This window comes from Talpa occidentalis, unplaced genomic scaffold (assembly GCF_014898055.3).
Source record: "Talpa occidentalis isolate TD23 unplaced genomic scaffold, MPIMG_talOcc4v2.1 talOcc4.5, whole genome shotgun sequence".
Classification (NCBI taxonomy): Eukaryota; Metazoa; Chordata; class Mammalia; order Eulipotyphla; family Talpidae; genus Talpa; species Talpa occidentalis.
Window position 1 is genome coordinate 100,384,260 of NW_023604861.1, and position 12,697 is coordinate 100,396,956.

The window sequence follows — 12,697 nt, forward strand, 5'->3', positions numbered from 1 at the left end:
TATCTTCTTCCCCATGTCTCACTTTTTCTGCCTTTTGTGTTTTTTTTTAAGATTTATTTATACATGCATACAAGAACTGGGGGACAGGCCAGAGGTGGGGTGAGAGGATTCACCAGAGACAGAGTGGAAAACAGAACAGGCAGATTGACTGAAATACACTGCTGAGGGTAGCAACGGGTGAAACAGGAGAGGTCTGCTGCGTCATGTGGGTAGCTCTCTGGCTGGCCGGGGATCAAACTCCTGCTACAGAGGCTGCGGGTAGCTTCATAGTGAGGTGCTTAACCCCTTCTGCCACCAGGGAGGCCTCTTTTGTGGTTTTAATTGAGCAAATAAACTGCTGTTAATGATGCCTTAGTAATGCTGTCATGAGATGATGGGGGAGGGAAAGTATTAGTCTTGTGATTAAGCCTCAGTCTTTTAGTGACCCTGTACCTCTGGATTGTGAACTTCAAACATTGTTAGGGCTCTGGCACTGTTTCTTTCTCTGATCTCCTTGTTTCTAATTGATTTGCATCTATTGTTATCACACTCTACTAACTTCCACTAATTGCTAGTTGACCTATTATTTTTGAGACTGCCCTGGTGCTTAACCTGCTGCAGTTTGAGTAAAATCAGACCCTGTTAATCTTTGTGGCCTGTCTTTGGCCAAAATCTTAGGCTTGAACTTCTGTTTTAATAGACATCCCTTTAGAGAATGCTATGGAACCCTGTGTAAAGCCCTACCACTGGGCAAAACTTGTTATTGCCCAGAGCTGAAGGTAAGACAGTAGCCTGTTATTTTTTTAGGTAGTGATACCTGGAATCTACAAGTGGGTGCTAACCTAGTCTTCGCTGCTTTCCTCTCCTTGTATGTAATTGCCACCTCACGAAGAAGCTGGGACAATAGTGAATCAGGATACAGTGTTCTTAGTCTGCCATTCTTGCGGTAGTTCTTCTGTAATACAAGTGGGGACTGAGTGGAAAACAGAAGACTCAGAGCTCTTTGCTACTGTTGCTTGGAGTAGAGCTTCTGTAACACAGACTTTGGGGTGATGAATAATAGCAGTCTGCTCCTCCTACAGAGAAACTGTAGGCCAGGAGTGGGAACAGGAGGTTAGAGGGGTTTAGTTATATGGCTCAAATACCACAAAGAATCACTATTCTTACAGATTTAGATTGCCAATAAATGCTTTTGCTTCTATTGTATATGTTTCTTCAACATTTTCCAGAGAGTTTAATACTTAGCAGTGATTTTCACTGAGGATTCTGTAGATCTCCTCATGCTGTCATCCTAAAAGTGTTTCCTGATTATTTTTCAATGCTTATGTTAAAGTAGAAGCAATATGGACCCTTTAAATACGGCAGTATGTTCACAAATGGAAAAAGCTGCTAACAGCTGATTGAACATCAACATAACAAAATAAATAAGCAGTTCTTTATTGTTATTTAAATATATTCCAGAAGTGAAGAGTGTTTATAATTCATTTACAAGTGCAGTCTATTACACCAGTGAAAGTTATTAGACTTATTGTACAATGTAAATGCTGCATAAAGTTTAGTTCTGGAAGAGTTTGTTGTCGAATTTTTATTTCCAATCCAGTAGATTAAAAACACAATTGTGAAATGGTAAAAAGATGTAAGACTCATATGTGATAAAACCAATCTCAAAAATAGAGAATTCAGTTTTCCTCAACATAAAGATGAGTTTCATACAGAAAATATTAAATATATCTTTCATTGTGATAACAATTGTATAAAACTCTAGAATATGAACATTAGATGACCAATGTATCGAAATCAACGAAGTTTAGAAAACATCTAATTCTGAAGCAAAATAAAAAGATGATTTACAAAGAATTATAACTGATCTCTAATCATCATCAGAGTCTGAATCATATTTCTTTCCTCGGATAGTTTTCTTTTCCAGCTTTGTGAAATTTGTTCCCAATTTCTTTTGGCTTTGAAATGGTGGCTCCATTAAATTTCCACTAAAAAGCAAGCAAATTTGAAAAGCACTTAATTCTTCATGATTTAGTACAGTTGGTATATTAAGCTCACAAAAACTTACCTTTTCTCTTCATTGTAACATATGGAACAGAGCAAAAGTTTCTTTAACACTGGTACCAAGGAAGAGGTACATTTTCCACACTGATGGCTACTTTATTTTGGTATATGTATTTTATTGAGTGTAGAGACTCCAGTATTTGAAACCTATTATTTCTTAACTTGATCAATTTTCTTCCTGAGTACTTCTCCAAATTCTTTCACTTCTTAGTCCCCTGGCTGACTCATACTCCAAAGGTGAATAAGTCCTTATAGTCCCTTATCCTTCTCTTATCTTCCTTTCTGAGCTTAGACAATGTTCTCTTAAAAATATTATTTTTTTGATTGTGCTAACACTGGTTAACAACACTATGAATGTTTTAGGAGTATAGGTTCACACCTCTTCAAATGTATGTTACCACATCAAGTCAATCTTCAAAGTACAAATAACCCTCCAGTACGGTTAATAATTTTAAACCTTATTTTTATACTATTAAATGATTTTATCAATTTGTCTATTATCACTAATTACTGATTAACAATTCACAGTTTGTGATAACAAAATTTCTGACTGAAAGAAGTCAATGAGTTTTTTTCATCTGTTGTGGGATGCTAAGCGTGTATTTCCTGTGTGAAAGATTTTCTATATCTTTGTCAAGACATCTTAGTTCCATAGATGAAAGTTAACACTTTTAATTAAAAGTGGGTTTTACTTTTAATTAAAATATACTCTAAATATATCAACAGAGAATTAAAACAAATCCATTATTTTGTTAAAACCTACCTGTAATTAATAATATCAGAACAACCAAGCCTCCATTCTAAAGTTTCTGTGGTGAAGTCATCTGTATTTCCTAGGTCAGTAAATCCAACAACATAATCTTGTGTTTTTCCATCTTTTACCAGTGCTAGTGTGGGGATGACTTTGATACGCAGTCTCTCACAAAGGAAAGGCGCTTTTTCCACATTCAGCTTCAAAAACTTGGTCTCAAGATGTTTCTTAGACAAAATCACCAAATGCCTATCTAATATTTTACACCTGTAAACGACAACATATAGAAAATCAAAAGTTCAAACAACAGACTTCTGTTCTTTTTAAAAATAAATGTAATTATGGTACATATAATTTTAGTTTTTCTGAGTTTCATAGTTCAGCAGTCAATCCAGGCTTATGTCAGATGGTCTCATTTCTATTACATAGATTATCTGATTGAGAGAGGTAGAAAAACAACTTAGTACTCTAGAAAATCATAGGTGCCCTAGTATTTATAAAAAACAAAATATTACATAAACGCCTTAAGTCATAAGCGGGTTCGTGAAATTTTCGTGTTTGTGCATGGTAAGAACAAACAATTGTTAATTTTATAACACATTTTCTGGTATTTCACACAAGTAGCCTAAAGGGTGACAAATTTGAATGTGACAGAACTCACTGGAGATTTTTAAGAATTAGAAATTTACATATTGTGCCATATTCAGAAGTCATTAAATACTGAGTGGTGTCATTGAGAAGGAACTGTGCAAGTGTGAATAAGCATATTAAAGTTAAGGGATATAAATATGATTATCATGGATCTAAAGAAATGAAAAATATCAGTACTTTGATTAAGCCACATAACACTGAAGACAAAAATTGAAGAGATATTTCCTTCAAATTAAAATCTAACTTAAACTGGTCAACCCTTTAGTGTTTTCTGAACTACTGTAATAACCTTTTTAAGCAAAAATTCCTAACGTTAGGTGTTCATTACCATCAACTTTTAAAATATACAGATGACTCAAAATTCTCTGGAAGTGGAGTGGGGAAACATGTAGGTGATTCTGATGTCTGAAAGTTTGAGAACTATTGCTTTAGATAACTAAAAGTTACCAAATCTTCATAGATGTTTTTATTAGTAAGCTTTTGAGTGCTTCTTAGTGCAGTTTTTCCTGAACTGGGTTTGGATTCTTCTAGTTTTTGTTTTTTTTTAAATTTTTTTTTAAAGATTTATTTATTTATGCACACAAGAACTGGGGTATAGGCCAGAGGTGGGGGGGGGGGGTGAGAGGATTCACCAGAGACAGAGTGGGGAACAGAATAGGCAGACTGACTGAAATACACTGCTGAGGGGAGCAGTGGGCAAGACAGGAGAGGTCTGCTGTGCCATGTGGGTTGCTCCCTGGCCCGGGATTGAACACGTTACAGTGGCTGGCAATAGCTTGATAGCGTTGAGATGTTAATCCCTGTGCCACAAGGGAGGGCCAAAATTCTCTGATTTTTAAAGAAAATTTCTAAGAAATGAACTTTAAAAAAATGGAGTATCTTTTAATTTTTAAATGTTGACAACTAAACAAATATGGGGGGATAAAAGAAAGGTAGGCTTGATTCCTCTCTAGTTTAAGATGTACCCCTATCTGGGGGCATTTTCATTTTACAAAGGATTTATTTCCTTAGAGAGGTTCGTAGACCTGCTTTGTCTAAGATAAATCATTTTTTTCTTCCATTGTAGCTTGGTAGTCCTAACCATGATTCTGGTGAAAGGCTTGGTAAAACCACTGTTTCCCCGTGACTTGCGAGCTGAGAAAGAGGGACTGAATTCAAAGCTGGCTAAAATAGGTTTTGGCCCTATTTCCAACATCATGGCTGTATCGTAACAGCAGGAAAAAAAGCAAACTTCCTGTGGAATTAAAGTGAGCATTTCCAAGATGTTTTTTGAGTACACTAATGAAAATATTCAGAAGATAGTCAATTCTATGGAAATATTACACTTTTGTATGCCATTAATTTATAAGTTAATCTTTAACAATTGCTTAACTTTAATGTACAGACTTCTAGTATAAAGAAAAACACTTAGCAAGTGGTTCCTTTTATTTTTCTTAATTTCTCTATTAAGTCAGTGATTCTCTAGCCAAACATCTCATATTTTAGTAAGTCACTGATAAAAACAAAGTTACCTGAATGTGGTATCTCTGTAGAAATGGCAAACCACTTTTTTACTTTCTTTGACTTCTTGAAAAAAGTCTCTCTCACTAGGAATTTCTCTGTATTCCCCATGTCCTTTTGAAAGCCATTCCTATTTTGGAGAAAAGAAAAATTTTACACATTTGAAGTATCTCTTTCAGTACCACTTTACATTTTAAGTGTCCAAATCCTCATAATATATTTTGCAACAAAATTGATTTGATCATGTGGAGAAAATAATTTTTTAGAAATTTATTTTCCTATGTTTACTTAGTATCAATACAAAATAGTATACAGCAGTCACTATTTCCATAGCATATGCTTGTATTTAAGACAATTCTCTGTCTTGGTAACTTTAAACAGATTTTCTTAGAACTTCAAAGTAACATTTTAGAGTTGAGAGACTTAGTGTGTAAATATCCACTTAAACTCAAAACTACTAAAATTGGAAGCATTTGATTAAAGTTACTACAGAGCTTTAAAAAATGTTAATACAGTAAAGCCAATCTTGGAGGGTGAGGGAGGTGGGAAGTGGGGGGAAGTTACTGTAACGCTGAGGTTTAAGAGTCTTATATGCTTTTGATGACTACCCCGAGAGAGGCTGGTACCTCTTCTAACTATCCACAGGTGGGTAGTATCCTATGAAAAAAGAGTTGTCTACTCACATGGTATCTATAAACAATAAAGACCTCACAAGTCATCTAATTCAATTTCTAAGCTAGTGTAACCGTGCCTGACAGGCCTTTCAGCTTACTACATCTTTCCTGTGGCAGGATACTTACCACTTCAACTGTTTCCCTTTTTAGACAGCTGATTCTAATAATGAGGAGCATTTGGCTTGCATGCAGAAGGTATGGGCCCGAGTAACTGTTTTACTTATTATTAGGTTATGAGTTCTAATAACCTAAGTCTCAATGTCATTTATAAAGTGAATATCATAAAGCAACGATCTCATTTAGCTGTTGTGAAAATAAAGAAATCTACATGAAAATGACAAGAATATGTCACATGCTTTAAAAGCATTTGCACATGCACTTGCTAATGTTTAGAAAGCTATTCTCACACTGGATAGCAACAGATCCCTAACTTTGGTCTGTCGATCCCAGCTAGGACCAGATACTAGACAGAAAAGGTTGTATCTTTCATATCACTCCTTCAATTACCATTTCTCACCTAGGTCCTCCCTTCTCCACACTGACATTGCCAATTCCTTTTGACTGTTTCTTATATGAACTGATTTCTAATCTTCTTACTCTTTTGGTTGTCCTCCTCTGAACAGACTTTATAATCCTCTATGTTCTGTTAAACTATGATAGAGTTCTAAACACAGCCTCGAGGAGTGGTCCAACCAGAATGAGGCAGGAATGTCATCACTTTTCCTTCTCTGGACTTTACCTACCACAACCCAGACAGTATGAATAATCTTGGTATCCATTTACCTTGGCTTATACTGAGCCGACAATCACAGGAGGCTCTAATACTTTCTTCTAATAGGCCGTTTCTTCGGTAAAGTACTATAAACTCTCAAGTATAATTCCTCAGTGATGCGACATTTCATGACTCCTTTCTTGACTTACGAATGATAAGTGCACTTAAAGTATTCGTATTTTGAAAAGTTGCTATTTATTTTCATTATTCTCAAATGTTTAACCATCAAGCTAAAGAACTACCTGTCCAAGTTGCTTAGAGGGAGGCAAGCTCACACTGAACCTCCACCAATTAATTACACAGCATCTCATCCAAGGCACGCACTTCAATCCTACACTCTCAATACAGTTCCTTCCCCAGAGCATGTGCTCTGCAGGCATCTGTTGAATGGAATCAAGCTAGTAGGCACAGATCCCAGTGCAGGTGACCCTACCTGAGGCCTGGCAATGGAGTTCTGAAACCTAAATGCACAGGCAAGTAAGAACTAAAGATAGCATACATCAACAAACAAGGAAGTTACTCACTGTTTCTCCATTCACAGCAGTAGAACACTGGGTCAAAAAGGGGTAGCCCAGTGGACTTTAGGTGGGGATTGCAGTTATCACCTGCTTCAACTTTACCTTAGCTATTTCATCTATAAATATTCCTTACAACATTTTCTTTTTGTACAACAGCATTACTGAAAGTCTTAAGTATACTGTATCAAGATGTGTTTTAGTTCTGGCTTCTATTCATGAATTCCTATACTAACACATAAGACACACTGTAAAACATTAAAAAAAAACCCAAAAGGCTAAAAGATGAGATAAAAAAAGTTTATTTAGTTTCTTCTCTTATTCTGAGATCTACCATCTTATTTTAGAAACAAATGAAGAGTTATAGTTGGGTGAATCTTAAGACCTCTTCTGGCACTAACCCTAAGTAAATCTAAGTAATATAATACCAATTCTTCTCTCTAAAATTGCAGCCGATCTAGCACAACTCAAACAGGCCCTTTCAAAGCCCAATTCAAAACAAACTGTAGATGACAAAAGTTAGATGATCTCCAATAGTTAATCATAGGTCCTCTTTAAGGACATGTATTCCCAAATCTGGTTGCTCACAGCAACTAGTCACAACTCTTAGATCCTACCACAGATCTATGAATGTAAATATTAGGGATGGAGCCCAGAAATCTATATAATAATAATCCCCTACTACAAGATCCTACTGCAGGTTTCAAGATTTTGGTGTCTTCCCAAGTAGAAACCACAGTATGTTTCTCTTTCTAAAAAATTTTTAAAGTAACACTGATCTATATAGCATTATGTAGGTTTCAGGTGTATAACATTATAAATGTGACATCTGTATATAGTAAATTATACCAAATTAGACCAAAAGTCTGTTTCCATCCACCCCCTCCTTTTATGTAATTTAACCACCCATCCCTTCTGATAACCATCATTTTGTTCTCACAATCTACGATACTTTGTTTTCATTTGAGCATGCTTTTCTTCTAAGAGGCTGATTGCAGAAAAGAAGTTGTCACATGATGAAATGGGAAGAACATTGAAGTATATCATTAAACACTGATCTAATACATTTTTTAGTAAAAACTGCCTAACTGCATTTTATGGATAAGTCATCATTTATCCAAGGAGTTCCTGATTGTTGTACACTGAAATTGTAGCTCTCCCCTCATTACAAATACTGCTCCAATAAACATTCTTTGGGCTATTTCATATATCCACACTTAATTGAATTTTAAATAAGTCCAATCTCTCCTGAGTGATATAAATCTGAGTTCAGGAAATGATTTTGAGCACCGGCTTCTTTTACTGCACTGTGAGTTAACACACTGATCATATTAATTTTGAATCTATCTTTAAAACTCATTTTCTTCCTGGGCAAATTTTTAAGTGACTTTTCCGAAGTCAAAATACTCTAAACATGAGGACTGAAATGTAGCTATTGCCAGCACATATGTGTGTGTGTATGTGTGTGTATATAAGTTGTTAGGAGCATACTGTTATAGCAATTTCAGAAAGCAGGGCAGAGAGGTTACTTGTTTCTGCTGTTGCGCTTTCCTTAGTGCCTCAAGTCTTTTTTCTTTGAGGCGTTCCAATTCATCCTCATCCATCTGATCCAGTTTCTGAATTTCAGAATCCAAATGTTCTTCTACTAGTTTGGTAGTCTGAAGCAACTGATTCTCCAGGACTTTTGAAAACATGTCAACAGATGCATCAGTTTCCATTCTTCTAAAAGGTACAGTTCAGCTTTGGTGCTGGGGAGAAAATTAGAAAGAAAAATCATAAAATTAGGGGAAAAGGTATAAACAGAAAGTTTGTGCTCTTGTATTTCCAAAAATTCTAGCAAATAGATAATTTGTAATCCACAGTGTTCTGCTGGCAATCAAACAATTCATGTTAGACTTAAGAATTTTTATTGATGTTTTAAATTTTCAGTAGTTTACAGTTACACCACTTAAAAACTACTTAAAGCAAAGTTGTTTCACTATACTAAGGCAAGGACAAGCCTTTAAGACCATCAGCAGACCAGACCATACTTAATGCTCTTTACTAAAAGAAAAGGGAAGCAGAATAGAAATGACTGTGAACAATGATAGGATTTAAATGTAGTGACGTTTTAAGCATACATATCCATACGAAACTTTATTTCAATACAGAGAAGTTTTTTCATGGTCTCTGCCTAAATGATTTTCATTTAACTTCCAAGAGATCTCATTACAATTGTGAAAATTACAGTGTATGTTGTTCCCTAAGCATTAGTTTTCATTCCTGTTCTCACATTACCTAACAAAATCTACAAGGCTACAAAGAATGATATCAGTATTCATTTACTGACACTCAGTTAATGATGTAAGGCAATATAATGTTCCAAATGTATTTTAAAATGTTATTTGCCCATTATCATTTCTCTGTGTAAAAAGGAATCTAATTCAAGTTAGAGATCTACCTAAAACTATGTATTTTAAAAGAAACACAGTAGTATTTCCTACTAGCAAAAGACAGTAATTTTATGTGTACCCCTGGCTTATCACAGAAATATGATCTCAAATTTGCCCCACCAAACCAGGAAGATGCTGCATCTCAATTAACTGGGATACAACTATAGGTTCTTGGAAACTTCACATTTAAGCAAAAATAACCAAAGTAGGTTCTCAAAAAAAAAATTTTTGTTCAACTTTGGTAGGATTCCCACCCCCACCCCACCCCTCACCAACACTAAAACAAAACAATTCTGAACAAAAACCATGTTATTCCATGACCTGCTATACTACCAAAAAACAAAACCTAAAAAATCTGAATAAACACAGCCTGGCCCACACAGACCCTTTACAAATGTTGAACTTAAGACAAACAGTCTTCCTGCAAACTTCATTTCTCATTCTTTTTTCTTCATAGGAAAAGCAACTGAAATGCATACTTGATTTCATCTTTGTATCCTCAGAGGTAGCAGTGCTTGGGACATAGCAGGTCCTCAGTAAGTATTTGTTAATGTTGAATAACCACATGCTTAGTTTCTGTTCAAATTTTCCTTAAATTTCAGAAGTATTTGAATTTAAAAAACCAACGGTAGTCTCATAAATGTTATAAATTTTTATATTTCACATATAGGGAAATAACTCCTAAGAAAAATGTTAAGACTGTGACCCTCAAGATTGGGTCCGGGATAAGGCAGAAAACTGGGTTTAAGACACTGACTTGCATGCCAGAACCTGTTTTTACTAGCTGCACAGTTGAAGTTTATGTCTGGAGTTTTATGCGTTCAGAATTTAATTCTGGGATAACTGGGAGCAGCAGTTTTCTAGAGCTGCTCTGGGAGGCAGGTGGTAGTGATGACCGCCTTTCAGAAAAGGGAAAGCTGAGCGTGCAGCGGTCCTGGTAACGTCCTATTCTTTCTTCAAAGCACAAGCCTCCAATTCTTCCTTCAGTTCAACTGAAACTGTGAGAAGGGACTTGTCCTCAAATTACCTAGCCATTTCCTTTATCCCCGACGTGCCCCCACCAAAACAACTAAGGAGCCTGATCTTTAACTGCACCCCATAAGCATCCTCGCCACTCACTGGGCACCTGGGGACAGATAAGGGCAGAGTTCAGGTGGTCCCCGGCTTCATCGACTGCCGCGGCGCATGCGCGACAGCCTCCTCCGCAGCATTAACACCCGTCAGAGCCGCGCCCCTCCCCCGCCCAGTTCGGATTTCGCACGGCGCCGTCCGGTGGCACTGGGACACGGTGGCCGGTTTTTCCATACCACCCTCTGCCTTACCTGTTCTCTCTGTGATACCCGAGGAGTGAAGGACCAACGCTGCTACAGAACGCGCCGCTCAGCCTTTAACTGGCAGCGCCTGCCGAGGCTGCGAACCGGCCGTCACTTCCGCCTCCTCATTGGCTGCGATACTCACGCGATACAACCTGCGACACCCAAGGAAGTCGGAGCGGGGGAAGGGGCGGGCGTGCGGCGAGAATTTCTGCGCATGCGCCGCCCTTCCCCCAGCCGGGAAGCCCGAAGTTTTCTATACTTTGCCTACGTTTTTGGATGGCTCGCTCTTCCGGGGAGGGCGCGGTGAAAGTTGTCGCTTCTTACCGCTCAACCTGGAGTTGTCCGACTTTCTCAGATTCCTTAGTGTCCGTACCCACGCTACATCAGAAATGAGAGCTACGATCTTGCTTGGGAGTGGCACTCCAGCTTCGTGTCCATGCTGTTTAATGAACATTTGTACTTTCTAAAAAAGTCAGGTGTAACGTATACGGCATGGTTCATGTCTACATTAGTTAACACCTGTAATGCATCACCGTCCCGGTTCAGGTAGAGAATATTTTTGCCACTCTAGAAGGTTCCCTCGTGACTTCACCCACTACGAATTTTAAAACTCACTCTTTTATTTCGAATACAAAAATGAAGTTCTATTGGGGGAATGAATGGGTGTGTCTGTTTTCTTCAGTGACTGCACATACTTCACAACCTATGGACGGTCCGAGAGGTTCCCTTTGTCCCTTGGAAACAGGGCTCATAATTGGTCTGTTTCTTTACTGAACTTCGTGCGGCTGAGCACATGAGGTACGGCCGTTGAAAGTGGAGGGGAAGCAAGGGCTACTGCTGACCGCGTATCAGTCCCCCAAGTCTGCGTTCCGCCGCGAGGAAGGGGGTCGAGGAGGGCAGTCGCGGACGTGTTTTTCATCATTGTCCACCTGCGGGTTCTAGAACACCCGCGAGCGTCGCCGCTTGGCGGACGCTTGACGGCAGGGGGCGCTCGGGCTCGCGCCTAGGTGGCGGATCAAGTGGGGACGCTCTAGCCGAAGCGCCGCTCTCGATGAGCCGCGCCCTGCGTCCCCACGCCGAGGCGGCGGGGCGATGCGCTTGCGCACTGAGCGCTCACACCATATGTGCCCTGTCCCAGTGCGCGGGTCTGTGGAGAGCCGGGTGCGAGAGACGGCGGCGCGCGGGGAACGAGGACCAAAGTCGGCCAGGGGACAGTGGGCGTGTGAGAGACCCAATAGAAGGGCTGGGGCCGGGAGCGCCGCTGACACGCGATGGGGAAGAAGCAGAAAAACAAGAGCGAAGACAGGTATCCAGTGACTGGGTCCTCACCGCGGCGGCCGGCGCGTTTCAGTGGGTCTCGCGGGTGCCCCCGGCGCGGGGTGGACCAGGGTGGAGGCTCGAGACCGGCCCCGCGGGGCGCCAGGCCTGGACCCAGAGTGGGAGGCGCGGGACCTAGACCCCAGTTCCGGGTGGGTTCCGAGGGCCTCGGCGCCGGGCGGGTCCTCCTAACTTAGTCCCACTGCCACCCTTGGCCAGGCCTGAAAAAATTGGGGTTCCAGGCCTTAGGAGCGGGGCAGTTGCTTTCGGTTCGCGGTTCTCGGCTGGGCCTGCGGGGCCCGGGCGAGTGGGAGTTACTTGAGGCGCTAGTGTTGGCGAGGGTCAAGAAGCGTTTTTATGACTTTCTACCTGTGACTACTTGGAGGGGGAAAGGAGTTCGAATTTAATGTACTTACAGCCAGATTTCCCCCCTCACTCCCCCCCCCCCTTCCCCCCGACGCTCAGGGACGTTGGAGTTACAGGGAGGTGATTTAAAAGCTGGTTCCCCCTTAATTTGGATACGGTTTTCAGTTACTTCGGCGATGGCTCTTCCAGACATCATGCTTTTTGCTTTCCTTCTTCCGGCCTGTCTTGGTCACTTCTTGGCTCCCCAGCACCTCCCCTAAGAAAGGAGGTAAAACAAACCTACAAGGGTCGCTCCGTTCTAATCACTTTAGAAGAATTTGGGCTGGGGGAGGGAGTGTAAGGGTGAATTTAGAGTTAGCC

At 39.8% G+C, this 12,697-nt stretch overlaps 2 protein-coding genes across 4 annotated transcripts in view; one reads left to right on the forward strand and one right to left on the reverse strand.

Moving 5' to 3' along the window:
- Window positions 1–1,401: 1,401 nt before the first annotated feature.
- TXNDC9 (thioredoxin domain containing 9) lies at window positions 1,402–10,846 on the reverse strand. 2 transcript variants are annotated; one of them, XM_037527952.2, is made up of 5 exons: window positions 10,661–10,846; window positions 8,436–8,654; window positions 4,957–5,075; window positions 2,807–3,061; window positions 1,402–1,967 (listed from the first exon to the last, which is right to left on the reverse strand). In XM_037527952.2, the coding sequence occupies exons 2-5, from the start codon at window positions 8,622–8,624 to the stop codon at window positions 1,850–1,852; spliced, it is 681 nt and encodes a 226-aa protein (XP_037383849.1). In that variant the 5' UTR covers window positions 8,625–8,654; window positions 10,661–10,846; the 3' UTR covers window positions 1,402–1,849. The 2 variants fall into 2 exon arrangements, with proteins under 2 accessions (XP_037383849.1, XP_037383850.1); XM_037527953.2 differs by lacking the exon at window positions 10,661–10,846 and adding an exon at window positions 10,458–10,494.
- Window positions 10,847–11,767: 921 nt separating this feature from the next.
- The window catches only part of EIF5B (eukaryotic translation initiation factor 5B), a 65,746-nt gene continuing 64,816 nt past the window's right edge, over window positions 11,768–12,697 (forward strand). For both annotated transcript variants that reach the window (XM_054701907.1, XM_037527963.2), the window contains exon 1: window positions 11,768–11,960. In XM_054701907.1, coding sequence (XP_054557882.1) covers window positions 11,926–11,960 — 35 coding nt within the window. In that variant the 5' untranslated portion in view covers window positions 11,768–11,925. The remainder of the gene's footprint in view (window positions 11,961–12,697) is intronic.